General features: G+C 33.8%; 3 protein-coding genes across 3 annotated transcripts; 1 reads left to right on the top strand and 2 right to left on the bottom strand.

Moving 5' to 3' along the window:
- Window positions 1-8,636: 8,636 nt before the first annotated feature.
- Window positions 8,637-11,998, bottom strand: LOC120145830 (enolase-like). Its single transcript, XM_039159555.1, has 16 exons — window positions 11,930-11,998; window positions 11,601-11,664; window positions 11,453-11,517; window positions 11,329-11,376; window positions 10,949-11,035; window positions 10,749-10,829; window positions 10,483-10,584; window positions 10,251-10,406; window positions 10,081-10,143; window positions 9,910-9,987; window positions 9,597-9,791; window positions 9,445-9,495; window positions 9,261-9,349; window positions 9,112-9,163; window positions 8,964-9,020; window positions 8,637-8,854 (listed from the first exon to the last, which is right to left on the bottom strand). The coding sequence occupies exons 1-16, from the start codon at window positions 11,996-11,998 to the stop codon at window positions 8,774-8,776; spliced, it is 1,338 nt and encodes a 445-aa protein (XP_039015486.1). The 3' UTR covers window positions 8,637-8,773.
- Window positions 11,999-15,253: 3,255 nt separating this feature from the next.
- LOC120145858 (peroxiredoxin-2E, chloroplastic-like) lies at window positions 15,254-16,052 on the top strand. Its single transcript, XM_039159583.1, has one exon. The coding sequence runs from the start codon at window positions 15,273-15,275 to the stop codon at window positions 15,948-15,950; it is 678 nt and encodes a 225-aa protein (XP_039015514.1). The 5' UTR covers window positions 15,254-15,272; the 3' UTR covers window positions 15,951-16,052.
- A 284-nt stretch (window positions 16,053-16,336) lies between these two features.
- LOC120146082 (glucomannan 4-beta-mannosyltransferase 9-like) lies at window positions 16,337-20,650 on the bottom strand. The gene is made up of 10 exons (XM_039159740.1): window positions 20,297-20,650; window positions 20,109-20,207; window positions 19,852-20,018; window positions 18,532-18,551; window positions 17,939-18,055; window positions 17,720-17,856; window positions 17,540-17,653; window positions 17,247-17,446; window positions 16,864-17,058; window positions 16,337-16,784 (listed from the first exon to the last, which is right to left on the bottom strand). Exons 1-10 carry the CDS (start codon window positions 20,624-20,626, stop codon window positions 16,622-16,624), a joined length of 1,542 nt encoding a protein of 513 aa, XP_039015671.1. The 5' UTR covers window positions 20,627-20,650; the 3' UTR covers window positions 16,337-16,621.
- Between the last annotated feature and the right edge of the window lie 25 nt (window positions 20,651-20,675).

Raw genomic sequence — 20,675 nt, 5'->3', positions numbered from 1 at the left:
AATCGGATTTTTAAATATCAATTTAAATTTTTAATTTTTGCAATTAAAGACAACCGATAAATTAATTGGTACCGAAAGGGCGGTTCAATGGTGCTAATCCTTCCTTGACCGTAACCGACTCCCAAACTCGACACATTTCTGGTACAACGCAGATCAGGTAAGATGGTGTCCGACCCACCTAAATTCATTTTAAAATGGTCGGTGGCGACTCTAATCCAATTCATTCAAGTCGAAGCCCAATTCCGGGCCCAACCAAAAGACGGTTCCAACAATAACTATTAATACAATAAACAAGTCATTTAAGATCACACAAGAACTATATAAGAAAAATGTTAAAAATCTAACCAAACAAACTCGAATAATATATATATATGAACATATCTTATCGCATGGACAAAATATGATCATGGTATTGAAATATCACCGACAAACCATAAATCAAAATCAAACGACGTGAGAAAACTATCCACAAACTCAAATCATGTATCTAAATTTAATTTGAGGGTCCAAAATAGGGAATATCAACATGATAACAAATGTACATCATCTTGATCAGTCATGATGATGTCAAATCCATCCCTATGAAAAAGGATAAACGAAAATAATGGTCAAATGACCGAAAACATGTCAAAAGACAGAGGAAACGTGCATAAAGGTATAATTATTAAAAATTAAAAACAAGAAAAAAAGATACAACATAATAAAATAAAATAAAATAAAATGAAGAGAAAATAACCTCAGTGACCAAAAATCCCAGATAATATACGATTTTGACCAACTTTTTTTGGATTTGCGAAAATGACCAACAAAATCGCAATGCGATCTCTAATTCGCATTGCGATCTCCATTATCGCAAATTCGCGTTGCATTTCGCGTTGCGATTTTTCATTTCACGTTGCGATAGTTGAAAATCGCGTTACGATTTTCCATTTCGCGTTGCGATAGTCTACAGTTGTCGTTGCGATTTTCCAAATTCGTTGCGATTTTCCAAATTCGTTGCGATAGTCTACAGTTGTTGTTGCGATTTTCCAAATTTGTTGTGATAGTTAAAAAAAATATTTTGTTTCTCTAAAAAGATAGTATCCGCGCGGACGTGATGAAGACACGTATTACCACGACCACGATCACGACCACGACCCGACCCGACCCGAGACGAGACGAGACGGACGGCGGCAGCGGCGGCGCGCGAGAGTCCCCCTTGTTCTCTATCACTCAACAAGGAAGTGAGAAAGCCAAGCCTTAAATACTATTCCCAATAGTGTTTCCAATACTATGTGGGATTTGAGCATTACCAACACTTGTTCCCAATACTATGTGTGATTGAGCCTTAAATAGTGATATTATTTTTGAATGTTTTGCTTAAAATTGCAATAATCGCGATTGATTGTAGATTGACTTTTAATTATGACATATTTAATCGTATAATACTAATGCAATTGGTTGCTAATTCAGTTGTTTTAAGGTGCATGATTGTTAATTGTTTCCTGAATAATCACATTGTATTGGAAACAAGTGTTGGTAATGCTCAATCCCACATAGTATTGGAAACACTATTGAGAATGGTATTTAAGGCTTGGCTTTCCCACTTCCTTGTTGAGTGATAGAGAATAAGGGGGACTCTCGCACGCCGCTGCCGTCCGTCTCGGGTCGTGGTCGTGGTCGTGGTAATACGTGTCTTCGACACGTCCGCGCGGATACTATCTTTTTAGAGAAAATTCTTAAGAAACAAAATCTTTTTTTTTTAACTATCACAACGAATTTTCGCAACGAATTTGGAAAATCGCAACGACAACTATAGACTATCGCAACGCGAAATGGAAAATCGCAACGCGATTTTCAACTATCGCAACGCGAAATGCAACGCGAATTTGCGATAGTGGAGATCGCAATGCAAATTAGAGATCGCATTGCGATTTTGTTGGTCATCGCAAATCCAAAAAAAGTTGGTCAAAATCGTATATTATCTAGGATTTTTGGTCACTGAGATTATTTTCTCTAAAATGAATATTAACTAACACTAAGATTATTGTTGTTGTCGATTATAAAGATGAAAAAGAGAAAAAGACTAACGGCACAGAGAGAAAACTAGAGTTCCTCGATGCATATTTTTAATGATTATATATTTTTTTATAAAAAATGTTAATTAATAAAAAAATAATTTATTTTCCATCAACTTGTATATCATTTTCTATTAATCTAGCTACTTCCCTTAAAATGTGGAAAATATTTAAAAAAATACACCTTAATTGGTGTCATGTACAACACTTTAAAATATACTATAGCTTTTTGGTAAACCCATTTAGTGGCTTGTTTGCCCGAGTGGTCAAGGGGAAGGACTAAAGATCTTCTGCAACTGAAGTTGCGCGTGGGTTCGAACCACACAGCCTACAACTTTATTAAATCTTGTCTAATTTTCTCGGGTTATTAGTTTAGTCGATTACATTCCGTTCACTGTAAAGGATTAAAATCATGGTTTTAAAATATTTTAGTTTTTTCTATAATTTCAGAAAAAATGGGTTTTTTTAAAAAATATTTAAAATAAAAATATATAATTATAATAGTAAACTAAACAAATAATTAAGATGTTTTTTTATAAACATTTATACAATAAACTAGACACTTAAGATCACAAAAAGGACCATAAAAGAAAAAGGTTAAAAACCTAACAAAAAAATTTGAATAAAAGATAGATACCAATAGATCTAACTGTATTGACAAACAACCCACAAAAGGAGAAATTTAGTTGATTAAAATATAACCTAAAAATAAAAATATATAACTATAACCGTAACCTAAACACATAATTAAGACATTTTTTATAACCATTAACACAATAAACATAAAGTTAAAATTTTGGCGGGTTGGTGGTGGTAAAGGATTAAAATTATGGTTTTAAAAGATTTTAATTTTTTCTATAATTTCAGGAAAAGTGGGGCTTTTCTAAAAATAATATTTTTAGGTGTTTTTTAAAAGATAAAAAAATTAAATTTTATAAAAAGTTAAAAACGATATATGTCATTTAACGATAAAATTTAGCAGACGTGATGGTTAACGCACCTAAAATTATTGCGTTGAAAACGTTAAGTACATGAATTGACCGAAAAATAATTTAAACATCTAAATAAGAAAATTAGTATAATTTAAGCACTTGTTTTTATATTAATCCTTATTAAGCCTTTTTCAAGTATATAAATCTAAGCTGATTTTTTTCCTTCTTTAACTTAGGAAATGGAAAGTATACTTCTTTTTAATAGAAACAATAGTTTTATTAAAAGAAGGAAAATATTTAAAATAAAAATGAAAGTATATAACTATAATCATAAACTAAACGTATAATTAAGACATTTTTTATAGCCATTAACACAATAAACTAACCACTTAAGATCACACAAAGGGCCATAAAAGAAAATGTTAAAACCTAATTGAAAAATTCGAATAAAAGATAGATACCAATATATCTAACCGTATTAACAAATGAACCATAAAAGGGGATCAAGTTACTAAAAGACCATCGACAAACCACAAATCAAAGTTGACCGACGTGAGAAAACTATCTGCGAACGCAAATCACGTATCCAAATCTAATCCAAGGGTCAAGACAGAGAATATTAGATGATAACAAATAAGTATAATATTGATTAGTCATAACAATGTTAAATGTAACACCCTTAGACCGATGCAAGTAACCCGATCCGATCTGGGAAGTCACATTAGGGCTACCGGAGCGACCCACTATAAAAATCTCAGAAAATTTAAAACTTTTATTAAAACATGTAACTCATAAAATGATTTATCAATATGCAGAAATAAAACAGATTTTCAGACTTGTATATAAAACAAAATACAATTACATGCCCCTAATCACATGTACCATACTCTGCAAGCAACGCCGGAAGAACTCCCTTACTGATGTTGATAGATGCACTAGTACAATTCTTTTAACCTGAAAAGGTGAGAATAGAGTAAGATTTGGAAAGCTCAATAATACAGAACTACCAGATGATGCTGAAGAACGTGCAGATACAGATAAACATATATTTTCTTATTGGTTCAGACATGTACAGATTTTTAGACTCATTGATGTCTCAGGTAGTAACAGATAGTAAGTTTCAGTTCAAAGGGAAATATTTCAGGTGACTGGGTTCAGAAGATTAGACTAGGTTATCTAGTGTGTTCTCGCAAAACCAGTGAAAAGATACATATATTTTTAAAACATATTTTTAAATTTCAAAAACCATAGTAATTCCCCCAACCGACAAGTCCAAATATGTAGGTTCCCCAAAACCATACACTCACCGTCAAGTCCAGTAAGGCACTGAGCACAAAGCCGAGGAGCCTACAAGTATACTTCCTCCAACAATACCCCCCAAATAAAACATTTTAAAAACCATAGTAATTCCTCCAACAGAACACGTCCAAATGTGTAGGTTCCCCAGAACCATAGAACAACCGTCACGTCCAGTAAGGCTCTGAACTGAAAGTCGAGAAGCATGTAAGTATACTTCCTCCAACAATACTCCCAAATAAAACATTTTAAAAACCATAGTAATCCCTCCAACCGAACACGTCCAAATGTGTAGGTTCCCCAGAACTATACAACCACCGCCACATCCAGTAAGGCCCTCAGCAGCACAAAGCCGAGGAGCATGCAAGTATACTTCCTCCAATAATACCCCTAAATAAAACATTTTCCGTCAATAAACAGATATATCATAAATCAAAACATAATTCAGGTCATGTATTAGAACAGAATCTAGGTCATGTATCATAACATAATCCAAATCAAAAATCAGATAAAACATTCATGTGATTAAGGAACACACTAGAGTTTCCAGATATTATTCATAGATACCGAATAATCTTATCGGGCAGAGAAACACGAATCTTCAGTATACTGATAGAATGTCATAAGTTAGAATCACTATTGAGATAGTTCATTAACTGACAAAATCATCAGTTATTCATAATGTGATTTATCAGGATCATATCTTATTTGGACATTCGGAAGCTATACGTAATCAGAAGGGTATTCAGAATCCTTTACATCTGAGCTACTTGTGTTTTCATATATGACCAGAGTGATTTGAGTTGATAAGAAAGAACGAAGATTCATGACCTTTACAATCTATGTCGATTGATCGGATTATCGAACAACTCGAGATGAACAGCTCCCAAAACTAATGCTTGTCGACTGGTCAATTCATTGGCATTCCAAGGTATTTACTCTTTAATACCAAAAATTCTTGTCCATAGGTCATCTTCAGAATCATCTCTGAATAGATCTTTCAATGGTCTTTATTTTATTTCCAAACTTCCACGATATCATGAAATGCTGAAATGTTTGATTTGTAGTTCATGACCCATAAGAATAGTACATCATGTAATTTCATTAGCATTCCCAGACTCATCCAAATCATTTATTTAATCCTCAATCATTGAGGTTACTTAGTTTATTTAGCAGTCAAGTCTATCCCGGTTACTTCAGAGTTTTCCAGAGTAATTCAGACGTTTCTGAATTTCGGATACATATTGTACTTCTATTTAGTTCAATTTGGTATTCATGGTTGATTTGTCTAACGAATATCCAATTCTTAGTACCAAATGCGCTCTAGAGTTTAATTGAGCTGAGTACTTCCAGAACTATCATCGATCCAAACTTGAGAAGACGAACACACATTCAAGTGATATCTATGCCATTCAGGTACTGACATATCATTAGGGTTTATCGACTCACTTAAGATGTGTTCCATAACTTTTAAGAGTAGTATAACACCCATGTTTATTTGGATTCCTTAATTAATTCAATATTTAATCCAAGACATTTACTTAGTATGTGTCATAAGGGTATTTTGGTCATTTTGGTGCTCAATGTTATTCCAATACTTTTAGAACTTGAGGATATCCAATCATTCCTGAGCATGGTGATATTCTTGATTTATTTCCATTCCAGGAGTATTTTGGTCATTTTACAGTTCAAGGTTACTCAGTTATTTTCTTTGATTCAAACATATGCATCATTCTATCAATTTATTTATCAGGCGGATTTGTCCAGAAATCATAATTTCTAAATCTTTCTCCATCTTGGGGTTAGAAATCGGTTATCCAGATTTCCTAGGAAAACTAGCATTTTATATGCACATCAGTGGTTTTATTGAATCAATATGTCTTTTCAGAGTTATTATCCAACTTCCAGAGACAATTATTGTCTTTCTACAATATAACAGTAATTTCGTAATTTTACCTAATTGCAGTATTCTCATAATTTATCATCCAAGTACCTTTAATAAGATAAATTATAAATTACATATCCAGTGATGATTCCTTTATTACTTAATCCCAGAACTTGTAATTGAATTCCGATTGTCCTTCAATTTCTTATATTAGTCATCTGAGCCATATTCAGTTACCGAATTTTTACCGTATTCAAATCGAGTGTAGAACTTAATTAACTACACATATAAGACCAAACATTATCTTATTCATGCATTTACTAATATTGACATGTTCAATAAAGCATAAAGAGGTAATAATGTATTACTTCGATTTCTATGTCATACTAATCGACCATTTAAACTCCATTCGAATGCCCTCAATCTTGAAATCAATGTCAAATAATTTCTCAGATACATAACAACGAAAAATTTCATTTGAAACTGAGCTTAGTTGCGAAAAACGGATTGAATCGGTTGGTAAATCAGTGAAAAACAACTTATCGGATTCGAATTTGGCGAAACAGACTTCAGAATCGGACTCAAGACGTCGAAAAACATAAAATATGTCTTTTCAAAAATTTTGACTTTTTTATCAAAGTCAAAGTAAATGGTTAACGGTTGACTCGGTCAAAGTCAACGATCAACAGGTTGACTCTGTCAAAGTCAACAGGTTGACTCGGTTTAAGTCAACAAGTTGACCTAGTGAGTTGACTCAGCCGAGTTGACTCAGTGCGGGTTGACTAAGTCGGGTCAAGCGGGTCGGGCAAGCGGTCAGCCCATTTCAAGCTGTCCAGACTTTTCCCACTCTCAAGGGTGGCTCGTGCGGCATCCTAGGAAGTCGGAAAAATTCCAAAAAAAAATTTAAAATTATTTTAAGGGATTTTGAGACACCTACAAAGCTCGGTTCATAATTTTGAACGGCGAAGAGCTCGATTACGAAACGACATAAACTTTAACTTCCTCACCCCTCACACGCTGGCGACTACGGAGACAAGAAGGACTCCGGTGGACTCGGAACGATGCAAAGAACACGATGGTGCATGAGGTGTCGAAAACAGAGCAACGATCGTCGATGAATCGATGATTTTCCCGGCAGTGGAGTTTAAAAACTTCAAAACTTTGAGTTGAATTTTACGGCGAACGACGACGATTCATGATGAGAGGTTTGAGGGGTTTTGTTCACCGGTCGACAACGAACACGATAGTGGTTTCGGATCGACGAACAGTGGTCGGACGGTGGAGAAATCAGAGTTCAAAATAGTTGACTGAGGGGAGAGGAAATGAGAAACATGGGGAGGGGATTTATAATTCTTACCTAAAGAAAAATGGGTAAATTATGAATTTGGTCCCCAAATTCCTACACTTCCTAAAATAGTATGCCAACTTTGCAATTTTATATTTTAATCCTCAATTTCTTCCAAAATATCACTTACATTCAATACTTTGTAACTTCTAAAATTTAGCCCCTAAATTGGAGTGTTACATTAAATCCAACCACGAGAAAAAAATAAACGAAAATTACAGCCAAACAACTGATAACAAAGAGAGAGAAAACGTGTCATAAGACAGAAAAAATTGTGTCATAAATATAGAATAAATCATGTTATAAAAGTAGAGTAATTTAAAACTAAAAATAAATAGCGATGATAATGACCAACACCAAAATTTGTTTTATCGTCTATCAATCAAAGATGAAGAAAGAGTTAAAGAAATAAGAAGGGTTTAATGTTTTTTCCTCTACTAATAATTAATTAGGATATATTATATATATATATATTTAAATAATCTAAGGTGATTATAAAATATTACATATTCAAAATCTTTTTTAATCATTTACAACTCACAAACACAATTTTTTGAACTCACCTTTTAGGAAAAATAACAATCACTTCCTCTTTATTTCTTTTGTTTTCTTGAAGGGCCAGCCATTATAATCTATATTAATTACAATTTACTCAAAAAAAATTGTATGACTAAAATCTCTATAATTAAATAAACTTTATGAATTAATTGAAATTTCGTTTGATTACTAAAAGTGTAATTCGAATAAATCACAATTTCTTAATGATCAAGTAATCAAAGAACGATGTGGCTGCCACATAAGCGATCAAACGTATTTAAAAAATTACCAGATAATTGATGATGAATAAATTAATAATTAAGAAAAAAAAGAAACATTTTTAAGTAATTTATAATGTTCACGTTACTGAAAAATAAATATTTTTTAAATATTATTATTCAGTTTTTAATGCATAAACGGAATTGGAGCACATCACGTAAAGTTGACAAAATATGGGATTCATAATTATTTCGATAAAACAAAGTTTTTATAAATTGTTTCGAGAAGATCCGAATTGCTTTTCACTTGATTACTGAAAAAAAATGTTCAAACCCACCACAAGACCTAATTTGACCAAATCCAAAGGAAAAAAGAGGACCATCTTGTTTCCCGAAAACAATATTCCAACAAAATAACTATAAAAAATTATTGAAAATTGTTTTGGGTCCTAACCCTAACCCCGTTTAGGATGGGCGAATTCATTTAGCCTCATCTAAACTTGTTAATAGGGCTCAACAGGAGCACGGAAGCTTGCTCCAGCATAGATGGCTTCTGCACCAAGCTCCTCCTCAATACGCAAAAGCTAGAATGGAATGCAAACAATAATCAGGAGTACAACGCTATTAATTTTCTCAAACCTTGTTCATTACCAATTACCACATCAAACTATGTTTAAAGGTTGGCATGTTAACCTGATTGTACTTGGCTAAACGCTCAGACCTGCATGGAGCTCCCGTCTTAATTTGGCCCTGTTTTTTTTTTTAAAGAAAAAGATAAAAATGTCAAGGCATTTGAAACAGTGAAGATTTTTAATCTAAGATTTCAATGAGTAATTATTACCGTGGCCAAACCAACAGAAAGATCAGCAATAAAAGTATCCTCAGTCTCGCCACTGCAGTAAAATAATTACAGCATTCCTGTGAATAACATGAATCTAGATTTTGATAATCAGATCAATAATTTTTGCATTTAAAGGTTCACATTCGAACCTGCGGTGGCTGGCCATCACACCCCATCCAGCTTTCTTTGACATTTTGACAGCTTCAATACTTTCAGTAACAGATCCAATTTGATTGACCTGTTTCGCAGTCATACCAAGAAAGAACCTCGATTAATATCGAAGGAATGGTCCCAAAAATAAATAAATGACCTAAAAAACAGAATCCATGGTACCTTGAGAAGAAGGGCATTGCAAGTTTTTTCGGCAATAGCCTTCGCAACCCTCTGGAGATGTTAAAAGTAATGTAAATGGCATGTTCCTTCAAAGAAATACTAAAGAAATACATACACTATATAGCTTGGGGGGGAAAACTGCCTATTCTAACCTTTGGGTTGGTGACCAAGAGATCATCTCCCACAATCTGGACCTTTTCTCCAATTTCCTTGGTAAGTTTGGAGTAGTGCTCCCAATCATCTTGGTCAAATGGATCTTCAATCGACACTATGGGATACTCGGATACGAATGACTTGTATAAGTCTTTCAAAGCATCTCCTGGGATCTTTTGTTTGCCATCATTGTTCTTCATGCACCAAACAACACATACAAATGAAGAGGAAACGAAGTAAGCATAATACATATAAGACGCAGTAACCACAGATAATGATTAAGAGCATTTTGTGAGTTGTGACATAGGTCACCTCTTCTTTGAAGTTCAGGTCGTAGGTTTTATCTGTTCCATAAAACTCAGATGCAGCAACATCCATTCCAATAACGACCTAGAATAATTATCATTCAAATTTAATTACTCATTTCCTTGCATTAGAAAAGGGAAAAAAAGGTTATGAAGGTTACTAAAAAGGGGTACCAACTTTGTCTGTGTAACCAGCTTTAGCAATGGCAGTCTTTAACAACTCAAGTCCTTCCTTGTTCTCCTGAACATGCACAAGAAAAAAGACATCAATAACTAGTGATGAACAGAAAATTAACAATTAACAGCTATAAATAAAGCAACCAAAAATTTCACTACTGAGAATTGGACCTGGATATTAGGAGCAAAACCACCTTCATCACCGACATTGGTTGCATCTTGACCATACTTCTTCTTAATCACAGCTTTCAAGTGGTGATAGACTTCAACACCCATTTTCATGGCCTCTTTAAAGGATGATGCTCCTACAGGAAGAATCATGAACTCCTGCAGACAGATGAAGGATAACATCAATATCAAGTTATGAACTAAGTAAATCAAAAAGGAATCTCAAGACCCCTACCTGCATAGCAAGTTTGTTTCCTGCATGTGAACCACCGTTGATGACATTGAAAGCAGGGACTGGAAGAACTAACTTCTTGTTGCCAGCAAGGTTAGCAATGTGCTACATCAAAAAGTGGATTCAGCTAACGTTAACATAAATCACCCATGAAAGATTAAGTGGTTTCAATAGCAAAATAGAAATCATTCTAACATTCACAAAGCAGTATTCAAATGCTTACGTTATTCTACAGAAGAAAAAAAAAGGTTCAATAGGGTAGGAAGTACCTTGTAAAGGGGAATGTTCTTGACTTCAGCTCCAGCTTTGCAAACAGCAAGAGACACGGCAAGAATGGCATTTGCACCGAGCTGAAGGTAAAACACACACATACACACACACAACACCATTATATGAAGATGATAATAAGCTTCAAAACAAAACAAAAAAATCATTTGAAAGACAATAAAGAACCAAACGTCTATACGACCTTTTGTTTGCACCAACCCCACTCATTTTGTGTTCCATCTAGTTGTTGAACCATGAAATTGTCAATGGCAGTCTGCTCAGTTGGGTCCTATAGAAATCATTTGGGAAAAAAGAACACACTTCAGAACAAAGTATAGCAAGAATAATTTCCTCATGTTCACCACAACAAACTCCCAATTTATTTAACTAATGCATGATTTTACAGTTTTACTTGTATATGAAAGAAAATGGTAAATTCTAAACTTTACGGGAGTGGGATTCAGATCGTCGCAAAAAATAGCAACCAAACAGAGTTACTCATTTAAAGTTCATCAAAATAATCACCAGTTCATGAACCTCAAAGAGCATGAAATCAAAGGTGAAAACAAGTTCGGTACACACCTTTCCAATTAATGCAGGGCCGATGATTGAGTTAACATTAGCAACAGCCTATATATTATAAAGATCACATTGTTAATAAAACAAATTAACGCCAGTAAAAACAAAAGATAATAGTATACCCGACCTTTGATACACCTTTACCAAGGTAATCGGAGCCTCCATCTCTCAACTCAAGAGCCTCGTAAATTCCTAAAACAAAATAACTATTGACATTATAAAAAAAAATAGAAATATAATTGTTTAGATATTATTAACGAATAAATTAAACGTACCAGTGGATGCACCGCTAGGAACTGCGGCCCTAGCCTTTATGTCGTTCGATGTTTCCACATCAACCTATCACATTTAGTCAAATAGTTGCATTAAAATCGAGGTAATTGAATAACTACCGTAATTACGTTTATTCTACGAAATCAGAGGAAAGGGAATAGAAAAAAAACTAGCTATTCGACCGATTCAACTCGTTGAATCGTAATATCAAGGTCAATGAAGAATTAATCGGGAGATGAGTGGCGGAGATGCTATATAAACAGATCGATAACGTAACCAAAACAAAGAAAAGGGGAATAGAAAATGAAGGAGATCCGGTGAGAAGTCGAACCTCCACCGTTGGATTTCCACGGCTATCGAAGATCTGCCTAGCTTTGACGGAGACGATAGTAGCAGCCATGCTTTCTTTCAGATCCGGAAAAAAAAAAGAGTAAGAGAAAGGAAGCTTTTTGAGATTGTCACAAATGTTTAAAAGCGAGGCCGAGCAGATGGAAGTGGAGTGCTTTATAAAGAGGATATTAAATTAATGAGAGCCGTTGATCCTAAGGAAAGTACAAGAGCCGTTGGATTCTAGTTTGCTTTGTCTCTAGAGACTAGAAGGGGGCGAGAAACAATGCGAGGGGCACGAGTTTTGAGTTTTAACTTTATGTTTCGATGGATGCCCATTGTTTTCGGTTACCGAAGTTGAGTAGGAATTATGAAAAGAAGATCCAAAAATAAATTTTGAATTTAATTTAACTATATATGAGCCTAAGCTGAGTTGGAATTATAAATAAGGTTGTTAATTGGTCCCACGATATAGTATTTATTATATATATGTCTCATGATAAGTCTAATTTTTATCTTATCATCCCTGGAATTTATATTGATCTTCATCTTATTGAATGAAAAATAGGGTTTGTCTTATCTTACATACTTAGTAATCATCATCATAAAAATCAAAGAGCTACATGCTCACATACCATGAAAACATTAGTTAACCGGCAACGGAGAAATGAATATCAATAACCAGTGACGGATCCAGAAATTTAAGAATTGAGGTTTAAAATTTTAATTTTCTTTTTTTAAAAATAATGGGTATGAAAGTTATATTTTTTTTTCTTTTTTCCTTAACACATTATGTTAATTTTAACTATATTTCTAAAATAATAGGAATGCACTTGTCCCCTATGGGGGCTTAGTACATCCGCCACTGTCAATGACAGCATGCGGTGCAAATGGGGAAGCTAAGATTTGAGAAGAAAATAGTTAAATTGAAATTATGTTCCTAAATTACTTTGAGTTTATAAAAAGACTTGTACTTAGTATTTTATCTAAAGTTTTTGAGTTAAAACAAAAATTAAATCATTTTACTAACGCGTGATATCATCAAACTAACGATATTTAATGACTTAGTGATCAAAACTTAATAAAAAATAATATAAATGATTAAATTTTTTAATTTAATAAATAAAAATGTGGAAATATACAAGGTAAATGATCATTTCTGTAGTTTACCCAAAAATATTCTAAGGTTTAGGCCAACATGAGCCGCAACCATGGCCATAATAGCAACAGTTTCGGGCCCAACATCTTTCTCCAGGACCAGCATCTCATTGTATAAATCACAACGTTTCTTGTACTCCTTCGATCTAAAGAGGTGTTGCATTTAAGCAGACGCCGTTGGCGAGTACCCAGATTCCTTCATGCTTTGGAAAATATCATTTCTCAAATACCCAAATTGTTGATAATCTCATAAACCTTCTTAATAACTGAGTGTCTTCTCTTCAAAATATAGCGATAAAAGTATTGTTTGAAACAGTTATTTCACAACTGTGATACTCGTAATAGTATCCATTATGTTGTAATCACAATAAATACAACATAACAAAAAAAATGCAACCGCAATTGCAATTCAAATCCGTGATCCTATCAGCCCAGTAATTTAAATCTTCTTCCTTGATTCTTCCAAAAATACAGAAATTCTTGAATACATAACCATAAACTTGTTGTTCTTGAATCTTAGAGAGCCTCATCATGTTATCTATCTGCGACCAAGTGAACCGCATCATGATCCCCTGATTTCGCAACGCAATTCAGCAGCATCTTGTGCGAATTTGAATCAAGCCTCATATCCTTCTCAACCATCTCCTTGTTAAACATTAATGCTAAGTCACCTTTTCCGGCATTACGAATAGCACGCACATCATCGTATAAGTCCTTGTATCGGGTTCAAAACCACATTTCTTCACGTTTTCCGAGAATTCAAGCGCTTTTCCAATCAACTTTGACTTCCCACATTGTGAGATTAGAATTTTCCAAGCCTTAGATCTTTCTTATTAGCTTCACTACTTACATATAGGAGTGTAAATTAACATCTTGTTTTGTAAATTATCCGTGAATCGTTCGTATAGCGTCTGTTTGTTAAGTTAAATAAATGAGTATGGACATATTTTTTGTGTTTATTTAATAATGAACGAGCACAAATAGAGATGTGTTTGATTATTTTATATTCATAAACAAACTCGTTTAGAACTCATTTACCTTTTATTTTATTATATTTTAAATATTAATGATTGTAAAGACTAAACTGAATACATGATAAAAGTTAGAGTTTAAGCATTAATATGTTTTTGTTTAATTAATATGTTTTAAGATTGTATTTTGTTGTTGTCCTGGATGTTATATAAGTTTTATTTTGTTGGTTTTGTTTAATTTATGAATATATAAACGGATGCTAAACGAACATGTTAAAGAATACTAATCGAACGAACACAAACACATTTAAAAGTAAATAAATAAATAAATACGAACATAATATTAAAAATATAAACTAACACAAATCAAACATTAACACATTTAAAAATAAACAAACGAATTTTTATTTATTTACACCTCTACTTACGTATAACATAGAATTTAAAACCTCGGTTTATAAGAAAGGAGTATATATACATTTGCTTTTAAAATAATAATTCTCGTATACTTTCTTAAAAACAAAGATAACAAACATAATTTAAAAATATGAATTTTCATATATTTTTTAAAAATACATTATTTTATAAAATATTAAAAATATAAAAAATATTGCTTATAATTAAAGAAATAAATGAGATACCAACTACTAGTTGGTCTAGTGAGATGAGACACTAAATCCCTTAAGCAAGGTCAATGTTTAAATCATGACGTTTGCGAATGAAACAAATTGGGTTGTGAGGGTCACCCTTGTCGCTGCAATACCCAATCCAAATTAATTGATTAATAAATTAGAAAACGATAGTTATACAAAAAAAAAATTAAATGGGATATTATCTGTTAATTTAATATGTTATGTCATTTTCTTAACATTAACTAACAAATTAACAATGTGATATGAACTAATTGTCTTTAGTGGTAAAAAAATGTTGATTAACTACATCTGCAGAGTGTGTTTTAAGAATTCTAAACATGTACTATCATGTAATCACCAAAATATTTATAAAAAAAAGCCAGTGCGATATCATTTTGTTAGAAAATTAAAAGTTGAATGTTTTTTGTATAATTTTTGAAACTTCAGTGGCAAAAATATTTATTTTTAATATAATATAATGACCAATGGGTATAATTGACCCAAAGCCTAAACCCAACAAATCCCTGAAAGGCCAAAGCCTGGCTCTTTATTGCCCTCCGCTTCAGCATTTTCAATTCAATCAACAATGGCAGCTTCCTTAACAATCTCAAGATTCCTTTCATCACCCGCCGCCATTTCGTTCCCCAACGCAACCACCAGACTTACCTCTAAATCCCTCTCCTCAAAGCTCTCCATTTCTCCCCTTTCCATCAAGCTCCACCGCCGCCCTTCCAAACCCATTTCCTTTTCAACCAACACCACTCCAATCTACGCCGCTATCTCCGTCGGAGACAAGCTTCCCGACGCCATCCTCTCCTACATCGACTACGATGGTGAACTCCAAACTACCACCATCTCCTCCCTTACCGCCGGAAAAAAAACCGTCCTTTTCGCCGTCCCCGGCGCTTTCACCCCCACATGCTCCCAGAAACACCTCCCTGGGTTCGTGGAGAAATCAGGGGAACTGAAAGCCAAAGGGGTCGACACCATCGCCTGTGTCTCGGTCAACGACGCTTTTGTGATGAAGGCTTGGAAGGAGAATCTGGGTATTAACGACGAGGTTCTTTTGTTGTCGGATGGAAATAGGGAATTCACCAAGAAAATTGGGTGCGAAATGGATTTGAGTGATAAGCCCGTTGGACTCGGAGTTCGCTCAAGAAGGTACGCTCTCTTGGCTGAAGATGGAATCGTTAAACTTGTTAATTTGGAAGAAGGTGGTGCTTTTACTTTCAGTGGAGCTGAAGACATTCTCAAAGTGCTCTGATTATCAAGAGATGAAACATCAGCAACTTCTTTTAGAAACTCTTTTATTGATTAGTTTTCTTCTTTTTTGTTAACTTTAGTAAAAAAATTGACCAGGCTCTGAGAAATTTCATATGCACTGTTGACAATGGAGAGTTATGAGTGATGTTTTCTCTGAATATTTTGTGCTCTTTGCAATGCAATGTTTCAAGTATGTTCCATTTGTTGTCTGCATTTATAATTTAGATCATGAAAGAAAAGTTATTTTGACAAAGATTGATAGGTAAACATACAAGGACAATGGGGAAGAATCAAATGTGAAAATTAATCTTTTCCTATTGTTTTTTTTATTGTCTCAAACAATTCCCAACCACAACATAATAGGAAAAGAAGAAAAAGTACAAAAAATGCAAACAATTTATTCCAAAATATTGCCTATATAAACCCGGAAACAGCCTTCATTAGCTACTTATATACTGTGTATGATGCATTACCATTACAACATCTGTTCTGTATTTTCCCTTAATTTCTTCCATATTCACAAGGACAACTATTTTCGAGTTATCAACTCCATTTCTTACACTCAAAGAATATCCCTTTAGTAGCTGCAGTAGAGTACGACCTGCTGATGGCGTTAGTAGGCAAAAGAATTACAATGAAGACGGCTACTATGGACTACCTTAGGCAGTTGCACTATGAATTGGGGATGATGGTGCCAACATATCCGAATCCCATAATGAAGAAGGCGATTGCTTGTGCATAAAGGTATATGAAGTAATGGTTTTTACCGAACACAACATCATAGCAGCCGCAGAAGAATAGATAAGCTCCGACAAGAAGCTCTAAGACATGGAGCCTGCCAACATTCAAACGTTAAACAAAAAAAACATTGAATGAAAAGGTTGTGATAGCAGACTCAATTTGACTGCCCTTACCTTTCTCCGAATCGGAAACGAGGTTTTCGGGGTGCTTTTACACCTGCCTTAGCCTTGAGAGCATCTCCAAGTTTCTCAGTGACAATCCATTCATTTACTCTACCAGCCTCTAACAGACCAATGAAGGTAGCCTTTGTTCGATGCAATGACATGACATTTTCGAAGAGGATCCAGAAAACCAGTAAGTGAAGTGACCTGAAAGAACCAACTGTTAGCTCTGCATGAACAAATTTATAAGCAAAAGAAGAAACGTAGTCCATTGATTACAATTATTCAAGTTCAACAACAACCCTTTTGATTGATGAACTCGAAGTTCGATTTCAAGTTACCAAAGAATGATGAAATCTATCAAAATAGAAGATTGGATGGGGGGAAAACAATACCTTGGAGTTCCAACAGCATTGAGAAGGGTAATTATAGAAGGAATATAAACAGCTCCCCACTTTGGAACTTCTACTTCAGGGACAAGTACAGTTGCAGGTAGAACAACGCAGTAAAAGCAGAATGTAACAATGTGGGCAACGAGCTTTCTAACCACAAAGAAGCTGTAAATTACATGTACTTTCTTCCATGTCGAAACTTTCTGTAATTAATATTTTGCAATCAATCAAAGACCGATTCAACAAATTTCTAGTGTTTATTACTTGTTTTACGAATTGGTTTACGTTTAGCTAACCTTGTTTTTTATGATCTCTATGACCATTTTCCTGAAAAGGTTAGCCGGACCACAAGACCACCGGTGCTGTTGATATCGGTAAGCTTTCAAGGTACTCGGCAATTCATTTTTCACCTATACAAGAAAAACTGTTAACACAACACAAATGCACGAATGTCATGGATTGCCTGATGACAATACCTTTAGGGTTCCGAGGTAGAGGAATTTCCAGCCTTTGAGACTAGCTCGGACGGCCAAATCCATATCCTCGACCGTAGTTCGATCTTTCCATCCTCCAGCTTCATTCAAAGCGGCAATTCTCCACACTCCAGCAGTTCCTAAGCAAGTTTAATTAGAAAATCTTTAAAATCACATTTCTTCTATAATAAATTCTAATCAAAGGTTTTTTTTTTTCATTACCATTGAAGCCAAAGAAAGCATAAGTGGAAGACCCCACTTCTTGCTCCACAGTGAAATGGTAATCCAATGACATTTCTTGCATTCTTGTCATCAAGCACTCATCAGCATTCACTGTAAATCATGTAAAAAGGAAACTATTCCCCTTAGCCTGTGGTTGATGAAGATTTGATATCAGAAAATCAAGAAAGCAAAGAGGGAAACCAAAAAAATACAAATGTGGGTTAGTCCACCATGGATAATGACTGGTTGAAGGTCCACCACTTTACGAAGCTAGCACATGCAGCTGCTGGGAATACGAGACAAGACAAAGATACCATATATACCAGGGGCCGGTGATAGACCGTGGAACAATGGTCGAGGGTCGTTGCCCTCTTTAAAAAAATTAAATTCTTATGTATTTTCACATACTTTGTTTAAACTTTTTATTGATAATCAGTTTCATCATAAAAAATTATAAGTTAATTTACTCTTAAAAAATTTATAAATTCACCTCTAAGATAAAATTTTATCTTGAAAATTTTTTACAACTCAAAAGTGAGTCCCATATTAATTAGCTAACATTTTCGGGTCCCTTTTTATTGATTTTAACTCACCAGACTGTCCCCATGTTCGCCTGTCACAAGCACCAACTGTCCAGACAGTCGGCATAAAAAAAGTCAATTAGAAAAAAGGGAAAACAAAAAACATTGCCCCCGTGATTGTTTACTTCAAATATCACAAATTTTGCCATAAAAACATATCAGAATTTCTGTAATAACTAGGATTCTACAGCAGGATAAGGTCCTGGAAGTTAAAATAATAACCAAAAACGACAATTTCTCGGTGCTTTTTCTTTGCTTCCATACAAGCAAGCTTGTCAATATCAATATACGCAACACCCTTTTTGTTTTGGTACTGACACATACCACTGTTATGTATCAATGACTTATTTTTGAGTTTATTGTTGTTCTTTTATATATTTTTTATTCCTAATTTAATCTTTTTATTTTTTAATAATAAAAAAAATAAATAAAATATCCTGAAACTATAATCTCATTTTAAATTGATTCTTAAATTTTAAAATATTTTATCTCAATCTTCAAATTATTAACTTCATTCTAAATTAATTCTAAAACTTTAAAACGTTTTATCAATCTTTAAACTATGAACATTATTTTATTTTGATTCTTCCATTAACGTGTAGTTAACTCTTATGAAATAATAAGTCAAATCACACGTCTTTCGTCGCCAGTTCAATTCACGAGACATTCAAAAGTCATTAAAGTCGGTAATAAAATAATCAAATTAGAATAACGTTGATAGTTTAAGAATTAATATAAAATATTTTAAAATTTAAAGATAAATTTAGAATGAATGTTGTAATTTGAGAATTGATATAAAATAAAATATTAAATAAGATTTTGATTTTAAATATTAAAAATATATAAACTACCTAAACAGTTTTCTGCGAGTAGATTCCAAAAAATATGGATACGGGATAAGGAGATCTTAGACCGAAAACTGAAATGGAAGAAAAAACCAAAAAAATAAGGGCGACATTTACACTACTTTCTCTGCTACTATTTCTGCTTATTATTACACAACCACGCACGTGTCCGAACCTTTGCTCAGCCAGCGAAGGCTGGACCATCCATAGATCCACGTGCTTAGGGACCTACCCCCAATACATTTTACCTCGTTTATTTATTTCAAAAATAAGAAAAAATGTTTTATTTAAAAATAAAAAAATTAAAGCTGATCTATATGATTAAAGAAAATATCGTGTAATCTTTCAGATTTTATATTTGAGTAGTAGAATATGTTTCGTTAATAATTAAAAAAAATATAAATAAATATTATTTTATAATCGTCTTAATTAATTAATAATTAAATTAATAATATAAATTATTAATAAAGATTTTAAAATGTCCGGCTGAAAATCGGCGTCGAAAATGACAACGTAGTCACAGTGTTTGACGTAACTGTGTTTCATCCCTTCTTTCAGAGCCCCCGCTTTGTACCCATTCCTGTTGTCTCTTATTTCGTACTTTATGTTTATACCTTTGCTCGCCCATCTTTGGCACTCCAACTCTACCAAATCCTTCATTTTTATACATAATTCCATGCAACATTTTTATTAGGGCCAGAACCAAAATTTAATATTTCTTTTTGTCTGAAATTGGTAAAATACCTTAATTGTTGGGTCAGTTGAATCATCAAGGACTTGAATAATGATCCGATCAGAAGGCCAAGAGAGGCCACATGCAGCTCCGATTGAAAGTTGATAAACCTGAAAAAAAAAACTTGAATTATTACCAAATTTCCAATATATTCGGACATATGCATGTATGGAACAATTTGAGGGGGGAAGAAAATGACCTCTCTTTCATTGTACATAGGAATTTGAACCAGAACCATAGGATAAGCTGAGTTCCCCAACTCAACATCGTCTTTTATGGGTTCCCATTTGTACCTTCTCTCTGGTTTTCGACCAAAGAGTTTGACAAGCACAATGACTATCCCCATGTAAACCCTTTCAACGAAAAGCATCAAAGACATAATCAAACAAACCATGACAACTAGTCTCAACAATGGCACCATCAATGGCGCCTTGATTTGACTCCAAATCAATCCCATTTGCATCGACAAATCATCTCTCGTCCCTTGGAATGTGTCCGGGAGAATAGCTGTTGAAGAAAGCCGATCCATTTCAATGCTTTTTTTCAAGAGCAAAAACAAGGGAGGACCAAATTGAAAA

The sequence above is a fragment of the Hibiscus syriacus genome, unplaced genomic scaffold (genome assembly GCF_006381635.1).
Source record: "Hibiscus syriacus cultivar Baekdansim isolate YM2019G1 unplaced genomic scaffold, ASM638163v2 tig00110895_pilon, whole genome shotgun sequence".
Lineage (NCBI taxonomy): Eukaryota > Viridiplantae > Streptophyta > Magnoliopsida > Malvales > Malvaceae > Hibiscus > Hibiscus syriacus.
This window is presented reverse-complemented; position numbering and strand designations above follow the sequence as displayed.